The sequence below is a fragment of the Pleurodeles waltl genome, chromosome 4_2 (genome assembly GCF_031143425.1).
Source record: "Pleurodeles waltl isolate 20211129_DDA chromosome 4_2, aPleWal1.hap1.20221129, whole genome shotgun sequence".
NCBI classification, from domain to species: Eukaryota; Metazoa; Chordata; class Amphibia; order Caudata; family Salamandridae; genus Pleurodeles; species Pleurodeles waltl.
Window position 1 is genome coordinate 694,012,329 of NC_090443.1, and position 19,208 is coordinate 694,031,536.

Sequence of the window (19,208 nt, forward strand, 5' to 3'; positions counted from 1 at the left end):
TATTCTTGAAACCAGAAACTAATCAAATCAACTGCGTTCCTACTCTGGATTTCCTCAAACTAGAAAGCTGTTGATCTACAGGACTATCTACATTGCGTCATCACACAGGTAAATATATTTGAAGTCTTGCTCCATATGAAGATACATGTGGCAACACATTAATTATTGAGATGTTCCAAAGGCTTCCTATTGTCTCTTACAAGATCTTACAGAAAATATAACATTTCACTTACCACAGCAAGACTTCTTCCAACACATTTTAGAAAGAGAAAGGTATCTGCCAAGACATCTTCCCAAAGGAACTCTCCCAGTCGCTGTCTCAGTTCTCGCAGCCTCATATCAGGAGATGCCCTAAAACACCAGGATTAATTATTCAACTTGCAATACCATACCATCATTTGAAACAGGAGCTAGAGTGACAATACATATTGGATTTATGGTTCAAATCTCTTTATTGGCATTTTGATAAGAAAACATTATTCATCAATAACTTCAAATAAACAAACTCCCTTGCTTCTTCCTCCTTCCCCTCCCACCCTTACCCTTGAACCCCCAGATTCATAAATATGGATATGTCACAGCCCGACTGGAATCAACCATTCCTCTGGCACCGGGGAGTCAGTGGAGCAAATGTCAGAAACAAAATCTGTGAGTCTGAGTAAAGTGAGGTATTTAGGCAAGTGAGTTCTCAGCCGAGAGTAGTATGATGTAGGGATGACAGAGTTAACCATACAAGTCTTCCTGTGCTGTGAGAGATACAATCAGTTTCTCCATCCCCAAAATGTGCCATAAGCTGTGAAGTTATCCCTGGTGTGTAGATACCCCACCATGGGCTCCAGTGCGCTAGAATGTTCTGCCAGGCTGCACCTAGAGCCAATCCTATCTGTTGGTCTCTATCTGATTTAAGGCGAAAGATTAGCATGCTGGGTAGCCTCAAGATAGTATAAGCCAGGAAGCAGGGTAACTGGGTACGCAAGTGTGTAGCAATGTCATCTAAATTTCTGTCCAGTAACTGGTAATTTTCGGGCAGTCCCAAAGCAGGTGCAAAAGGGCGCCAGATGAATCAAAGCCACACCAGTAGTCAACACTGTGCTTAGAGTTACCCCAGTTGTAACGTATCGGTGTGAGGTACCAGTAGGTGGCTATTTTAGTGGCGGTTTTGACACTAACTGTGTTATGGGCTGTGTGTCTCACCCAGTAGCATATGCCATTCCACTCTCATTGCGTCAGCTGTCGCCCAAGTTCCAGTTCCCATCACCTTTGCCTGGCTGATTTGAGCTTCAGAGCAGGCTGACGTAGAAGGCTGCAGAGGTCAGTAATCAGGCGCCTGTTCAACGTTTTCCTCACCAGCCATTTTTCAAATGGAGTGAGGGAAAGTTGCGCTCCCAGGCGGACCGTTGAGTGGGTCACCAGTGTCTAATTTGAAAATTTCTCAGCCTCTCCATTTCAGGAAGCTCGTAGTCAGCTCAAATCTGTGCAAAGTTCATGAGGCCATTCTCATCAAATATATGACCAACGGACAGATACCCCACTCTCTGCAAATGTTGAGATGCTGCCTGGTCAAGCCCAGGGGTGAAGTCCACGTTGCCAATAATTAGTGTTAGAGAGGAGGAAAATGAGATCAAGTCTCTCTGCTCACTCATCCCAGACCGCCATCACTGATCTAGTGACAGGAGATAGGTAGCGGTTTTGTGGTCGAGCTGCCTTATTTACAAAGGGGATCTTCCACAAATGCATTCCTGTGACTGCCCCATCCATGAAAATCCAGTTCTTCTCTGACTCCTTTCTGCACCACTCAACCAGGAACCAGAGTTGCACAACCTGGTAGTAATGTAGAAGGTTCGGTATGCTGAGGTCTCCTTCTCTCTGGGGTCTGTACATCAGGCCCCTGTGCATCAGGGGCTGAATCCCGGCCCAAACAAATCAATTAATTTGCAGCAGGAGGACTTGAATGGAGCCGGGGGATGGGCCACCAGAAGAGTTTGGAATAGAACTAAGATTTTCGTCAGTATTGACATCTTCAGGGCAGCCATGCTGAAAGGCAATGTGGGTGCCAACGACGCAGGCCAGATTGAATTTGTATGCGCAGAGATTTGAAGTTTAGTTGTGTGGTCTCTTTAACTGTGGTGGCCAGTTGAATCTCTAAATAGGGGACGAAGGCAACGTCAATTAATTTGGGTGTTGCTGAGCAATTGCGGCCTTTGTGGTTGGAGACAAACACAGATTTAACACCTGGGACTTGTGTGCAGTAATGTCGAGCATCTGAAAGCCTACAATTCCGCCAGAAAGGCCGGGAGGGACTTTGTGTGCAGGGCTTTAGGAAAGGGCGCATTTTGTGTAGACTTAACGTAAATATACTATGCTATGGGCTTAAATGTAGTGAGAACTAAAGGTCGATTCCTAGGGTCTCTTAGATGCTTATTATTTGGCTTCATAATGGGAGGCATTTTCAGGAATATGAGAAATTCTTTGCAAACATTCACAAAGCTAACTTAGACTTGTGAGTAATTTACATGTGTATGTTTATTCTTCCACTTTCAGTAACTTTACTACTGTTGGAGTGTGTTTTTCAAAAGCAATATAAACATGAAAAGCTTGCAATATATTGTGTAATGAAGCTGCGTAGAAAATGTGTTAACATAGAAATAATGCATGTGTTTGAAATGTGCCCACGGGGAGTGGCTACCAATGTATACGAAGACTAATGAAAGCTGCTAATTCTAAATTATTATGCAATAATGTTTTAAATTGTATTAGCATATTATAATTAGAGTTATGTAGTAAGAAGTTGCTTATTAATTGATAGGCCTTAGCTTAGCGAGGGTCTGGGCCTAGTTGCCTGGTTTCGTATTAAACTGTATTTTCTACACGTGTAATGTGCTGTTTTCCTGAAAGACACTTTCCAGAAGTTAGATGTGTGTGTGTAACCGTAGTAAATTCTTTCTCATGAGAACCGACTTGCTCAAGGAGACATTCTTGCTGAATGCAACAGTGTAATTCGTGACAGGTGCAAGGCTGACTAGAGTAGGAGAAAACAATGGAGACACTGACTGGAGCGCAAAGTGTAACTTTTCTTACCTGACATTCCAACCGATGAAGACGTCAATATCATGGACCAATCAGCGACATGAGAACTGTGGTTTGTGGAAAATTCTGGCAAAGTGCGTGGAGAATTATTGGACAGAGATAATGATACACCAATTATTATCCAATGAGAAGTTAAGGGCAAATTGGGTAGTTTTGATTTAACCGTATGACCCAAGGAGAAATCAGGCCTTTTTCTTTTGAGACTTTGCCGTTTATTCTTACTGTTACCTTAAACCGTCCTCTACCTGTTTCTTACTTGTACTTACTTCTCCTCCATATGGGGGAAGAGTCCTATTCTTTAGTTATGCTATATCGAGACTTTGCCCCATCCCATCTCTGCTGATGGCGAATTGACTGATGTCCTGAGGACAAAGACTGACGCTGTTTGCTGATCTGTTGGATTGGTAACTATCTGATGCAAAATTGTAATTGTCTGTTTGCCTTTCCTTTCTAGGTACCAACTGCTATTTTGATAGAGTCCATAGTTAGATGTTTTCCAAATTCGTGTTTGCTAAATGTTTTGCATGAAGCCCAACATGCTATTGCTAATTTGAGGTTAGTTAAGGTGTTCAAAATATCTGAAGCAAATAGACAAGTGACTGAGTTCTTGCTTGGTTGAATCATGTAATAATGGGACTTTGCTATGCTGCTTCATATCAATGATGTGTCTAAATGCTGAATAATATTCTCTATACATTGATTAATTGCGTTCTAAGTGCTAATTAGATGAGTTCTTAGCGAGATTGATTGCTAATGAGATTAACAGAAATGACATTAGATTGTAACCAATAGGGAAATAAATATCCTAACACTAAACTAAATTAGTGTGGTTATTCGTGTCTGAAAGGTCATGGTTTAGTAAATTTATTGTTTCCTATTAAATGTTATTGATCAGCAAGTTGAATAGTCACTAAGAATATCTATTGGGTTATTGAGCCATTGATTTGTGATGCCAAAAAGATGCCTCGTACTGGGAAGTCCCCGAACGTGGTCCAAAGGTTCATCGACCTAGGCGTGTCTCCTTTTAAGTTTACTTATCAAGGCTCTCACAAGCTATTTTTTGGTAGCAGAGGTAATGGTTTGGCCCTTTGGGGCCCCAGTACGAAAAGATCACAGTTTGATAACAGTTTTTGGTAGTAATAGTGCGGATGGTTTGGCCCTTTGGGGCCCCAGGACGATGGATTACGGTTTGATAGAGTTGATGGGCGTGGTTTGGAAGTAAGCAAGGTGTATCGGAAAATTGGGTTTGGGAAAATTATTCTTTTTCAGTGATGCAAATGGGAGAGATGATGTGCCCCTAAACCCCAAATGACTTTCCCGGAATCTCAGAGCTTGCCGAAGGGAGTTTGAGTATGTTCTCGGCGTTCTAGTGATAGTGTGATTGAAGTAGATTTGCGCTTGCACAGCTTATGCATATCGCAGGTAAATTGTGGGGTTTGTGAGGATTTTAGGCCAGATGATGATGTTTTACTAGGAGTGTGCGTACTCCGCAGTATGAGAGTAGGGAAGTCGGCGAACTTCATGTGAGTGTGGCGCTTTGTGCTCAAAAAAATTGTCCACGCGGTTGTTGATGATGTACGGACCCTGCGTGGTCTAAGACTCCTGAGTATATTGATAAGTGTATGAGACACTTGGTTTATGTTGTCATTTGCGCAGTTTAATAGGTCGATGGTGAAATCGACGCGTCGAGTATGAGTCAAAGTGAGTGAATGAACCTTCAATGGAGATATGGTGAGTTCTAAAGTGCACTAGAACAATAATCCATTGACAAGTCGAGAGTAAAATCTGCGGGTCAAAATTTTGCTTGCGAGTGAGGGATCTGAGAAGGGGAGAGTAGCGGCCAAGGATAAGTGAAATCTCTGTAAAGTTCTGAAGCGATTGTATTACCCCTTCCTGTAGTAAACCGACAAATTTGAGTTTGTTCTTGTTGGTGCTCGCAATATATCGCATTAGTTTGTATGAATTGGGAGTGGGAAGACAAGCTGCAAGACTTTGCCAGCCGCAGAGTGTGTGAGTGTGACGTCATTGGAGCCGCGCTGGGCTAGGTCGGTTAGTGAGAAGGGTCGCGCACGGATTGGCAGCCGTCCGTGAGAGGCAATTGGTTGAGAAGGTAGGCGAAGAGAGTACTGGGAATTACTGTAAAGTCACTTCCTGATTCGATCATGAACAAAATAAGACGTAAAAATGAAATTTTTCAAGGCTTTAAAGAGCGCACTGAGGGGAGACATGTATATTACCTCAAGTGTAGGGGAGGTTACACCGCCGGAGGATACACTGGCTTATGCTGTAATGGAGGAAAAGAAGGTCGCGCCATGTCTTTGGCTAAAGCAATGGTGCAAAGTTACAGAGAAGGAGGGGTGCTTAGCGTTTCCGGAACACGGAACGTTCAATTTGAGGATTTTGGAGAATTTGCGGAGGGTGCTAAATGAGCTAAAGCCACCTCCGAGACCAGCACAGTTTGAGGCGTTAGCAATTTGGGAACTGATGGCAATACGACAACAGAAATTTGAGAGGAGAATGAGGAAAGCAGAAAAGACACTAGCGGAGGCTAGGTGGGATAGTGCACAGAGAGTTTGGAGAAGGGAAACAATAGATGGAGTCAGGTTGTTTCCAGCAATAGCTCAAGAAGGTGAAGACAAAGGGGGGAAAGCCACTTGTAAGACTGACAAAAGTCCTTTCAAAGACAAGGAGGCTAGGAAGTTGTGGTCAGAGGTAGATGACTCAGACGACGATGAGTTCCTTAATCAGTTATTGAACGATCGACAGCCGCCATATGCAATAGACGACAATAGACCGAGTACTAGTACGTGTCCTGCAGGTTCGACCCAAGAGAAGGTGACAACGAGTTCGATACAGGTTAGTCCTGTCTCGACACCAATCCCGGTACAGAGTAGTTTTAGCGTGTCCACTGCCCAGGGTGTGCAATCTCAGCTACAACCACAACAGGTTCAGAGACTTTACCCCGATGTCCCAATCTTAGAGACTACCACGAATCTGATGGTGCCGACAGAGCAAGTATATGGGGGACCAAAGTTGATTCAGACTGATCCTACTCCACCCTTACAGCCCCAGGTACAGCAGCAAATGGTTCCGCATTGTACTTCGGTCATGGGCCTGCAGTCAACCATGGCACCAGTAATGAACCAGAATATGGGAGTTAACTCTCCACAGGTTTTGGGGAACAGACAGACGCCAGGTGCCATATCTTTGCCTATAACGGTTGGTCCACCAGTACCATTGTATGTGCAGGCGAAGCCTAATGTATGCGATCAAGGGGTAATGACCCAAGAGATGGCAAGAGGAGGGTGTGTAGGAAACTCTCAAGATATGACTATAGTGGAACGGACGTTTGAAGGATCCAGATCCCTGTTAGACTTCAGTCCGATCGGGGCTCCTACGGAGGCCATGAGGCAGACAGGTTTGAGACTGTTAACTCCGCAGGTCTCGCGTGTGAATACACCACAGATGCCTTTAGCGCAGGCTGGAAATATCTAATTACAGGGTTTAACAGCACAACAGTTGACCGACTGGTTAGACAAGCTTAATACTCCACAGACTGCTCCTGTAGTTGCAGGGAGAACGGAAGGAGAACACCTGAATTTTGTGAGGTTGGGCATGGAGGCAAATTAACTTGTTGAAGGGAGCATGGGAGTGAACAGGTTAGAGTCATACACGGAAGCAGAATGGAGATACATGTGTCCAAAGATAACTGGAGAAGTGAGCAGGGTGCACCAGAGGTTGGCAAATTTGGCAGACAAGTATAGCATAGATTTAGAGAGTACCAAACATCAGAAGAGGAGTTATAGGTTAGATTTTGAGCCTAAGGATGTTGAACACATGAGGTCTACTGGGATGAAGGCACACCTCAAGGAAATACTGCAAAGTGCACAAGTTTGGGGAGCTTTGGAAAAGTGGGAAGACAGATGGGCGAAGAAAAAAGATAAGAGGAAGAGTGACTGCATAGAGCAGCCAGCAAGAGTGTTACCGGAACCAGGTACGATAAAGATGTTACCAGAGAGACTCCCAGGGGGGTCCTTGTCCATGTACCATGGACTAGAGGTGATATCCTATCATTTACAAATGATTTCCCCAGGCTGAGGGAGAAGCCAATAGAGTGGTGTCAGCAGACGGACAGGTTTTTGAAGCTTGCAAAGTGCCTTTGGGAAGACCTGAATACTCTCTTTGAGATCATAGTTCCAGCTGATTTGTGGCTTGAGTGCAGGAGAAGAGTGGATTGGCCGACTGAAGAACCAGCAAGGGACAAGGTCACAGGAGCACCGTCTCCTGAGGTGATGAAGTATTACTCTAAGGTGATTGAGTTTCTGAAATCGAGAGTTTTGCCGAAGAATATTGATTGGCAAAGGACTGATCGAACGGCTCAGGAAGCCAAGGAGTCGATACATGCCTACTATGAGAGGTTGTTGAAGGCGTTCAAGCACTACAGTGGAACATAGGTTGTTGAAGCGAAGGACATGAATCACCTTGTGTTTAGGTTTGTTGAAGGATTGAGACCTGAGATTAGCCAGATAATTAAGAGTCATTTGATTTGCTGGCAAGCAAAGCCGATCGATGAGGTGTTGCAGTATGCGAAGTACTGTAATGATGAGATTGAGGTAAAGCAGAGGAAGTTGAAGGAGAAAGCGATGATGATGCAAATTAAGGCAGCGCAGTCAGGGATGCAGGGAGGTTGTCTACAGTAGATGGTGCAACAGCCGCAAGGAAACTGGATGTTTCAGGCGCAAGTGAGAGGCAGAGGTCGTGGAGGTTTTGTGAACAGAAGTCCAGATTTGAACACTGTAGTAGTTCAAAACGATGTACAGGGAATGAAGAAGATGTTACCTTGTCATGCGTGCGGGGCCATTGGACATTGGAACCGGGAGTGCCCGATGATGGTGCAGGAGGGTGTTGTTCAACAAAGCAATAATGTCAGTTCATTCCAAAATGTGAAGGGACCGAGATTGAGAGGTCCGGATCCGAATTTTCAGAATAACGGAAGTCAAATGCAGGGTTTTTAATCCATGCAGCAGGTGCAGATGCCACGTATACAGTCGATGCAGTTACAACAAATGCAACAGCAGGTTCCTATGGTACCTAGACAGTAAATGCAAGTACCCTTAGTGCCAATGGAACAGCAATTGGTGATGCTTCCTCAACAGGTCACAGGTCAAAGAATGAGTCAAAATAACACAGTGCAACAGTACCCATTGCGTGGTGAGAATGGAATAAACGATGAATGGTCAGATGAGAGTTCAGATAGCGAAGAGTGCAGGCTTGCAGCATCCTCAGAGGTAGACCAGAAAGGGCCCTATGTTCAGGGGAAGGTAATGAGTCACAAGGTTTCATTCTTGGTTGACACAGGAGCTACACGCTCTACAGTCAGACGTGCAGAGGTTCCGAAACTGCCTCTTTGGGACGGACAGTTAAGGTAGTGGGAGTAGCAAACCAACTCCTGACTAACCCGATCACAGATCCGGTTCAGGTTGGGCTTGGCACTTTCCAAGGATTGCACAGATTTGTGGTTTGCGATTCAAGTCCTGTATCCTTACTAGGCAGAGACTTATTGTGCAAAACGAGGTGTTCAATCACCTGTTCCAACGAGGGAATTGAGGTCCAGACAAACAGTGATGATGAAGGAGAGGAACAGGTTTCAGAGCCTGAAACCGAGACCACAGACAAGGAATATCCTCTGATTAATTTCTTCCTGATGTTTACTTTGGCTGATCTCCGGGCAGACTTGCAGAGCACGGTCCAAGAGAAGGTGTGGGACTTGACAGGGAAAGAAGTAGGACTGATAAAAGGAGTAGAGCCAGTTAGAGTTAGTGTGAGGCCAAATGTTGTGTTTCCCCAGGTACCACAGTATCATATGGCACAAGATGTCCTTATAAAAGTGGCGCAATTAATTGCAGACTTTGTTAGACAGGGAGTTTTGAAAAAAGTGATGAGCAGTCCATGTAATTCACCAATAATGGGACTGAGAAAGCCCTGTGGGAAGGTTCGGATTGTCCAGGATTTGAGAAAAATAAATGACACAGTGGTGAAGTGCTGCCCAGTGGTGCCAAATCCGGCTATGATTATGTTTCAGATTCCATGTGATGCAGAATGGTTCACAGTAATTGATTTGTCCCAAGCGTTCTTTTCTGCGCCTCTTCATGAAGACAGCCAATTTCTCTTCAGTTTTTAATTCCTGGACAAGGTTTACAGTTGGTGTCGAATCCCTCAAGGGTTTTTGGAATCACCTTCCATATTCAATCAAATATTGAAGAAGGATTTGGAGTCACTGGAGTTGCCTTTTCAATCGACTCTAGTGCAGTACATTGATGATTTGTTGATCGCATCCAAGACAAGGGATGAGTGCAAGTATGATTCGATTGCCTTACTGAATCACCTGGGAAACAATGGACACAAGGTGTCCCGAAAGAAATTGCAATATTGCCAGAAAGAAGTGAAGTATTTAGGTCATCAAATTGAGAAAGGGTCGAGGAAGTTATCCAGGGAAAGAGTAACTGCCCTGTTACAGATGAATCCCCCAACAACACAGAGAGATGTTAGGATGTTTTTAGGAATGGTGGGTTACTGTTGTCAGTGGATCCTGAATTTCTCAGTCATCTCCAAACCATTAATGAGACTGATGGTCAAAGAAGGGCCAGATGTCTTAGTGTTGGGACAGAAGGAAATGAAGGCGTTTACTGAGTTACCCTTAACTCTCCCTAGAGCATGTGCAGGACTCCAGCTTTAAGTATGCCTGATTACGCAAAGCCTTTTGTTCTGTTTTGTCATGAACGTGATGCATGTTCTTTGTCTGTCCTGACACAGGTCCATGGAGGTGTATAACGACCAGTAGCATATTTTTCAGCTACTTTGGGCCCAGTTGCAGCAGCCTTACTGGGTTGTCTGCGTGCAGTAGCAGCAGTTGGACAAAGCCTCACACAGTGTGAAGGTATAGTGATGGGACACCCTATAACAGTCATGGTCCCTCACTCAGTTGAAATACTGTTGGCCCGTACTAAAACGCAGCACATGACGAATGCAAGATTGACAAAATATGAAACAATCATATTGGGATCACCAAATGTAACGTTGAAAAGATGTACAGTGTTGAACCTGGCAACTTTGCTTCCAAGTGAAAATACAGAGGTTGAAAATGTGGAAGATGTAGAACATGATTGTCTTGAGTTAACAGAAATGTGCATCAAACCCAGGCCTGATATTAAAGATACCCAATTGGAAGAAAATGACCAAATTATCTTTGTTGATGGCTCATGTTTGAGAGCCTCAGTAGGAGTGATGAGAGCCTGATATGCTCTATGTATGATTTCTGGTATGCTGGAAGCGTCTTGGCTTCAAGGAGTATATTCTGCTCAAGTAGCTGAATTGGTTGCTCTTACTAGAGCTTGCCATGCCGCTGCCCAGTTGAGAGTGACTATCTATACTGATAGTCACTACGGATTCGGAATTGTCCATGACTTTGGCCAACTTTGGTCACAGAGGGGTTATTTGACCTCTTCTGGTTCGCCAGTGAAAAATTGTGAAAGAATTAAGGAGTTGTTGCACGCGATTCAGTTACCTCATGAAATTGCCGTGGTAAAATGCAGTGCTCATCTGAAGTCACAAGACTTCGTCTCAATGGGAAATGGATATGCGGATCAAATCGGATGTATATTGTTTAAGGATCAATGCGAATTGTTGCCTGAAAAGGAAAATGAGACATGCACAGGTTACGGCTTAAGGGTGACTGATACGTTAGAAGAGTTGAGATTGTTGCAGGGACGTGCCAGCAAAGATGAGAAGCGTTCTTGGGTTAGGATGCAATGAGTACAAAGGCCAGATGACTTGTGGGTCTCAGACAAAGGGAAAATGGTTTTGCTGAATAGTCTTTTGTCACACTTTGCAGGATTTTACCATGGTCAAGCACATATTGGGAGAGATGCCATGATTAGATTGTTCAAAATCGATTGGTTTAACCCAAAGTTCAGACAATCTGCAGAAGTGATTTGCCATAGGTGTGTCATCTGCCAACAGATGAATGCAGGGAAAGGGCCAGTGGTAAATTTGAGCCACATTGGGTGCCTGTGTGTGGAGGTTTGAGATATGTGCTGGTGATTGAATGTATCTTTAGCCATTGGATTGAAGCATACCCATGCACGCAGGAATGACAGCCTGACAGTAGCGAAGCTGCTGCTTAGGGAATTGATACCACGTTTCAGGTTTCTGATCTCTTTAGAATCAGATAGGGGAAGTCACTTCAACAACGAGGTGGTTAAGCTATTGTGTGCAGCATTGAACATTGAACAGAAGTTGCACTGTAGTTACAGCCCTGAAGCACCAGGACTAGAGGAGCAGATGAATGGTACCCTGAAGTAAAAAATGGCGAAAATGTGTGCAGGCACGAATTGGAAATGGCCTGATGCATTACCTTTGGTGTTAATGTCAATGAGAAATACACCTAACAAGAAACAGGACTGTCTCCTCATGAGATTCTCATGGGCCGAGCTATGAGATTGCCCACAGTGCATGCGAATGCTCTTGTGAATATCACGGATGATATGGTGTTGGACTACTGCAAGGGTCTGGCTGATGTGGTGCGCTTTTTTCTCACCAGGTGGAAGCTACCACCCTGCCACCGATTAATGATCCAGGACACAACCTAAAAGCTGATGATTGGGTTGTAATCAAGAAACATGTAAGAAAAGCGTGTTTGGAACCACGTTGGAAGGGGCCATATCAAGTGATACTAACGACTACTACTGCTGTGAAGAGTGCGGGAATTCCGAACTGGATCTACGCCAGTCATACGAAAAAGGTAACGTGTCCAACTGATGAGGAAGTTGAGTTGTTGAAAGTACCAACAACAGAAAAGGAAGTCTCAGGGCCGGAGAGTGATCAAAGGGGAACTGAGATAGAAGGAGAGCCCGTTGAGGACAGCTTGGTCGCTCCAGTAGGAGACGAAGGAGAAGAGATCCAGAGAGGTGACAGTGACCTATCTCAACTGAGGCAACAGGGGAGCCTAATCAGAGGGAGGTTCTCCCAGAAGCAGACAATTATGGGAATGAGCTAGAGCATTTGACAGACTCAGAAGGCGAAGGAGTTGAGGTGGAAGAGAGTCAGAGTGTCCAAACTCCTCCTGAGCAGATTGCAGGTCCATCAAGAGAAAACATCATAGAGCCAAGAGAGGGTAAAGGGTTGCCACAGGAAAGATCAAAGACTAGAGAGATATTGATAGGAGACAAGTGGCCAGAATTGCAAGTGAAAAAGGGAGAAGGTGTTGTCGAAGATGCAATAGAGGAAGAAGTTGATACAACTAGAAGAGAAGACCTAAGTGGGGGAGAGTTGCAAGGTGATCGCAAGTTGAAAAGGAAGAGAGTAGCAAACAGAAGGTACGCAGGTCCTGAATGGGCGTATACAACGACAGCTGAATGGCAACATGAGTTTTGCTTTGATCGAGAAATTCCAGGTCAGTACTTTGGCACCTGAATCTGGCTGAAGAGATTGAATTTGTGTAAAGATCGAAATAAAGTAAAGAGAAAAATTTGAGAAAAGAGACTGAGAATTTACCGGATGAGACTTTGAAAAACCTGAATTGACTTTTGAAAAACTGATTTTGACAAGCGGCTAACCTGAATTGGCAAGGATCATGGGAGTGAAACTGAAAGCTGTAAATAACTGCTGAAAGGACATTTTCGCTTGTTTGACTTTTGCTGTGAAGAAAAAAAAGAAAAAAGACAGAGAAGAAAATGTTCTAACCATCCTCTGTTGTTGTTTGAATTAACCATCCTTCACTTTCTGATTCTTTACAGATCATGGCTAACATTAGAGAGGATAATAGGGGGAGTAGGCGTTGTAAATATTTGGGTGTTGGTTTAGGTGTTGTGTGTGTGATATTCATTATGGTTGTGATTGTGAGTGTGACACTAATGGATAAGATTGGGGCTAACAATGCTACAATTCCTGAGACTACCACTGCACTAACAGCTTGGGAAAGGTTCGAGCTGGATACAAAATATTTGCCTGAGGGAACTAACGCAAAAGGGGAACTCTCCACTAACGTTTTCTATCGCTTGCTGAGTGAGTATGTTGACACAATTGATGCGAAGGATTGCTTTGTGTGTACACAGATTCCTGTTTCAGTACAAGAGGGGGTTACCTATCATAGTCTGCCACTAACTTATAGGATACGTTGTAGTCTGTTACTAACAAGATTCTATAACCAGGAAGAGATTCAAGATTTTTACTCAAATTATGACCTTATGTTTTCTTATGTGCCTATAATAGAGGATTTGAGTGGGGTAGCTAGGTACTATAGTATAAAGTCAGTTAAAGGATTCTTTGAGTCGGCATTGACGATTAGCACATCTTATGCACATGGCAATAATTTGACATGCTTGCTTACACCTGTAGAGAAAAACTTTCTAGATCACACAGAAGATAGAAGAAGGGCATTAAAGGGCAGATTAGAAAAAGTATTGCAGCAGCGGGTTTTTACTAGTAGTGAAGGGTATGGTACAATTAGAGAACAAGGGAAGCTAGCTTTAGATGCATTACATGTATGGAAGCTTTGCATATTTAGGCCGAAATCATATTATGACAATGTGTTTGTGGGAATGAGTGAATGTAAGCATGTGGGTTTTTTTTTGAGTAAATGGACGTTCATGTTAAATGGACAGGATCCAGCGATCCCATGGATCTATTATATACGTGGGCTTAATGCTTATTACCCTCTTCCAAAGGGATGGTAAGGGACATGTTATTTGGGGACAGTTTTCCCAAAGATATATCAACTTGACGATTTGAAAAGGTTTCCGAAATTGTCTGATTTACATCGTACTAGACAGAAGAGAGAAACTGCTGCTGGTGTAGTAGGAGACATATTTGGAGCAATAATTCCTTCATTGGGAGTTATTTTGAATTCTATAGATTTGAAAGTTGTCTACTATTGTGGATAACATGCTGACAAATTTTTCAGGGGCTATACTCCTGATGGATTCTGAACTTGCAGCAGAGAGGGCTATGACTCTTCAAAACAGGCTTGCTTTAGACATTCTTTTAGCAAAAAATGGTGGAGTCTGTAGAATGCTTAATGAGCGTCACTGACGTGCATAAATACCAGATAATAGTAATGAGATTAGAAGTAAGCTTACTAACCTGACTAGGGATAGTATGGGTTTGAAGGAATTGAAGGAACCAGGTGTTTGGGAAAAGGTTGGAAAGGAATTTGCTTCAGTGGGAAATTGGCTTAGTAACATTTGGCATGGGATATTGTCAAAAATTGTGTAGGGAATATTGATTGTTACAGCTTGCTTATTTGGATTATGGGTGGCATTTAAAATTAGCAAAAGAATGAAATTGAAAATGGCGAAAAATAATAGGAGGAGGGAAGAAAAACAAAGGGAAAAATTGTACAGGGCAAAATCAAAGGGAAGGCCAATAGGGGAAGAAATTGAGTTAAGAGAATTTTAATATGTAAAATTTCAGGGGGAAGGTTTATGTGATGAAAAGAGTAATCAGAGGAGGGATTGTTGGAGTGTGTTTTTCAAAAGCAATATTAACATGACAATCTTGCAATATATTGTGTAATGAAGCTGCATAGAAAATGTGTTAACATAGAAATAATGCACACGTTTGAAATGTGCCCATGGGGACTGGCTACCAATGTATAAGAAGACTAATGAAAGCTGTTAATTCTGAATTATTATGCAATAATGTTTTAAATTGCATTAGCATATTATAATTAGAGTTATGTAGTAAGAAGTTGCTTATTAATTGATAGGCCTTAGCTTAGCGAGGGTCTGGGCCTATTTGCCTGGTCTCGTATTAAACTGCATTTTCTAAATGTGTAATGTGCTGTTTTCCTGAAGGACACAAAGCTGTACTTTTCCAGAAGTTAGATGTGTGTATGTAACCGTAGTAAATTCTTTCTCATGAGAACCGACTTGATCAAGGAAACATTCTTGCTGAATGCAACAGTGTAATTTGTAACAGGTGCAAGGCTGACTAGAGTAGGAGAACACAATGGAGACACTGACTGGAGCGCAAAGTATAACTTTTCTTACCTGACATTCCAACCGATGAAGATGTCTATAACATGGACCAATCAGCGACATGAGAACTGTGGTTTGTGGAAAATTCTGGCAAAGTGTGTGGAGAATTATTGGACAGAGATAATGATGCACCAATTATTATCCAATGAGGGGTTAAGGGCAAATTGGGTAGTTTTGATTTAACCGTTTGACCCAAGGAGAAATCAGGCCTTTTTCTTTTGAGACTTTGCCGTTTATTCTTCCTGTTACCTTAAACCATCCTCTACCAGTTTCTTACTTGTACTTACTTCTCCTCCATATGAGGGAAGAGTCCTATTCTTTAGTTACGCTATATCGAGACTTTGCCCCGTCTTATCTCTGCTGATGGCGAATCGACTGATGTTCTGAGGACGAAGACTAACGCTGTTTGCTGATCTGTTGGATTGGTAAATATCTGATGCAAAATTGTAATTGTCTGTTTGCCTTTCCTTTCTAGGTACCACCTGCTATTTTGATAGAGGCCATAGTTAGATGTTTTCCAAATTCATGTTTGCTAAATGTTTTGCATGAAGCCCAACATGCTAATGCTAATTTGAGGTTAGTTAAGGTGTTCAAAATATCTGACGCAAATAGACAAGGGACTGAGTTCTTGCTTTGTTGAATCATGTATTAATGGGACTTTGCTATGCTGCTTCGTATCAGTGATGTGTCTAAATGTTGAATAATATTCTCTATGCATTGATTAATTGCGTTCTAAGTGCTAATTAGATTAATTCTTAATGAGATTGATTGCTAATGAGATTAACAGAAATGACATTAGATTGTAACCAATAGGGAAATAAATATCCTAACACTAAATTAAATTGGTGTGGTTATTCGTGTCTGAAAGGTCATGGTGTGGTAAATTTATTGATTCCTATTAAATGTTATTGATCAGCAGGTTGATTAGTCACTAAGAATATCTATTGGGTTATTGATCCAATGATTTGTGATGCCAAACCGCATACTGGGAAGTCCCCGAACGTGGTCCAAAGGTTCATCGACCTAGGCGTGTCTCCTTGTAAGTTTACTTATCAAGGCTCTGACGCGCTATCACTACTATTCACAATTTGCTAGTGTAAAGTTACTCAAAAGTGTTGATTTGCACCACTCCATCACCCAGAAACCGGGGTGAGGCCTAATTTATGAGTCCATGTCACTACAATCAAAATGGAGCAGTAGTAAGTTTAGCAGCAAACATGACCAATCTCTGCTGCTGCAACACATTCCCACAGAAAATAACACGGGCAGGGACTTACAATAGCACTCCATCAGAAAATAATGTTAAATAAAAATAATGTAATTAGATTTTTTATATATATATATATATACATAATGAATCTTAAATAAAATATATTAATTTTAAAATGAATAACATATTTTAATACATTTTTATTTTTAAAATGTAATTGTTAAATACATAAATGAAATTGATTTCAATTAATTATATAAGAAACGTTTTTTGTAAAAAAATTTAACATAATAAATAAATATAAGCATTTTACTTTAGGAGGTTTTTATTTTTTTTAAATTAGTTTAATATATTTAAACTTAATATTTAATTCAAAATTAAGTTAATAGTCCAGTAGTTTTTTTTTAAAGTTTTAAAGTAACTTTATAAAATTACTTGACATTATAATTGAATGCTTGAAAGTTCACTCAACTTTTTAAATTTCTCCTTTACTTTACCAAAGGGAGATCTCTGCTTCGGTGGCAGAGATACCTCTACGGAAAACTTTAGGGAAAAATAAAAAAGTACGTGGACTGGGGAGAAAGCAAGCTCAGGGTGTAATTATAGCATGGGGCATTCATCATTTTAATCACTTGTACACAGCCCCAAAATAAGAGGTTCAGTACTTTCCAGCATTGGAAGTCTAAATTAATTTGGCAGGTCAGGAGGAAGAAATTAGTAGTGACCACATCTACGAGTCCTGTATTTTGAAGTATCTCCCAGTATTTGAGGTTATGAGTGACCCATTTAAAATTATAGAGCTGCTGTGGTGGTCTAAAAAGACAGGGAATTACACTTCAACCAATTGGTTGTAGTCTATGCAACACTTGTTTCACTTTGTCTGTGAGGGGAGAGCTCAATGACAATTTCTTCTTTGCCAGATGATGTAGCCACTCTCTGGTGTGGTGGTAGCTGTAACTGCTGCTTGGGATTTTTAATTTACAATTATAGTTTGAGCTAAGGTGCTTTGCCTCATCAGGGAACCTCTCCTCGTGGCTTTACCCGACCCACAAGAACTGAGCTCAGGTTACCAAAGCCTCATTATCATCTATGTATTGTTTCATAACAGTGCATAGTGATTTTCCTTTTGTGGTAACCTGTATTTTGTCATATTAATTCATCAAGTAGTTAGGGGTGGAGTGATTATCCTAATATCTATTTTGAGCAGTACTATGGCATGGACAGTCTTGTTCCAGGATTTCACATTTCACGCTCCTGGAAGATAAGGATCTTTGATTCAGAAAGTAGTAATTTTGAGAATTTGAATCAAGTACACAGGAGAGAAACATATACTCTATCTCTCGGGTGTAGATGTCATCACATACCTATAAGACAGCAGTCCTGTAGAATGTCCGTTGTTGGGTTACTGTTTGAGGGGGTAAACCCTACTCAAGCAGAAACCACAATCTCTGTCAGGGTGAAACACAAGCAAACCCCAAATTAACCTATACTTTGCCCTCTGGTAGTTTGGCACAAAACAGTCAGCCTTAACTTTAAGGCAATTTGTAAAGTATTTATGTATCACTTCAGTGAAACAACTGCACAATTAAAACCCTAATTTAGAATAAATAGAGTAAAAGGTAATACATAATTGACACCAAAACGACAAAAATCCAATTAGTAGAACTGAAGATATGCAATTTTAAAACTGAAAGAAAACTAGTGCCAAGAACCACTAAATACTAACTGTTGTTTTCTGGTCTTGCCAGACCAGAATAAAGTCCCAAGTTGGGCAAACCGAGATGGAGGGAGGGCTGGATACAGAGACCTGCTGAATGTTGCAAAATTCCGAGTTGAAGATGCATCACTCACCGGCTGTTTCAAAGAAGCTGCGAAGCACAATGCGGAGCCCTGCATCATTGTCGAGGGTGCAATTGACGATGGACTGTTCTGATGAAACTGCGGGCTGCAATGCAAAGTTCGGCATCAGGCATGCGTCAAGCTGCAGCGGTTCCAATGTGCTGCCAGGAGATGCACCCCACTGCATCGGTTCTGCTCACAGGACCACAACTGGGCTGGGAGAGCACCTTCAGGCCCACTTCCAAAGGTCCAGGACTGGAGGGCCACTACTTGGAGAGCAAGGCCTCAGTCCAGGTGCTGGGTTCAAGAGTACTGGGGCCTGTTCAGTCTCTGATCAAAAGGCCATCCAACTAGCCCTAGAAACCACTCTAGTTTACCTTGGTTCAAGATGCAGGTCCAGTCCTTTCAATCTAGCAGCAGGGTGGAAGAGCAGCAAGGCAGCAGAGCAGCACAGCTTCAGGGTCTTTCACAGGTTCAGGGGTGTACTGAAGAGCAGGGTCTGAGGGTCCAATATTAATACGAGGCAGGAAAGGTTCTGACAGTTTCCATTCCGAGAGGTGCTTGAATTTCCTGCCCCCCCTACCCTGGCCCCAGCATGTCACAGGGTTTGACACTAGTCTTTTGTGGCTTAAAAATGTCTAGAATCAAACACTTTGTGATTGAGTTGTTTCTTCTTGATCCTTGAGTTATTACTGCAAACAACCCATCCCACTGAATCTCTTTTTATCTTAGCAGTGTCCTTTGGTGTCAGTTGTGTTCCTTGCAAGGAGGCGATATCTGCATGTTTTTCTGACCAGATAATGTAGCATTGTTTTCCTCTTTATGCAATATGATACCCACTAACATTTAGGGGTATCGGTTTGGTTTGCTTTGGGCATGTTGAATCTAAGTTGAGAATAGTGAGGATGACAGCATAAGTGATTAAAGTGATTAATGGTTTGCTTATCAGCTATGGGAGATGGGATCTATCTTGCGGTAACTGAAGTGGGGTCCCTGCAACATGCATTGTCTGGATGCCTCCGGATGTGTACTCTCAA

The 19,208-nt window shown here is 42.3% G+C and overlaps 1 protein-coding gene across 1 annotated transcript in view; it reads right to left on the reverse strand.

The window, feature by feature from the left end:
• The window catches only part of SPATA1 (spermatogenesis associated 1), a 277,801-nt gene that overhangs the window by 190,249 nt on the left and 68,344 nt on the right, over positions 1-19,208 (reverse strand). The window contains exon 3 of the mRNA XM_069232296.1: positions 234-351. Coding sequence (XP_069088397.1) covers positions 234-351 — 118 coding nt within the window. The remainder of the gene's footprint in view (positions 1-233; positions 352-19,208) is intronic.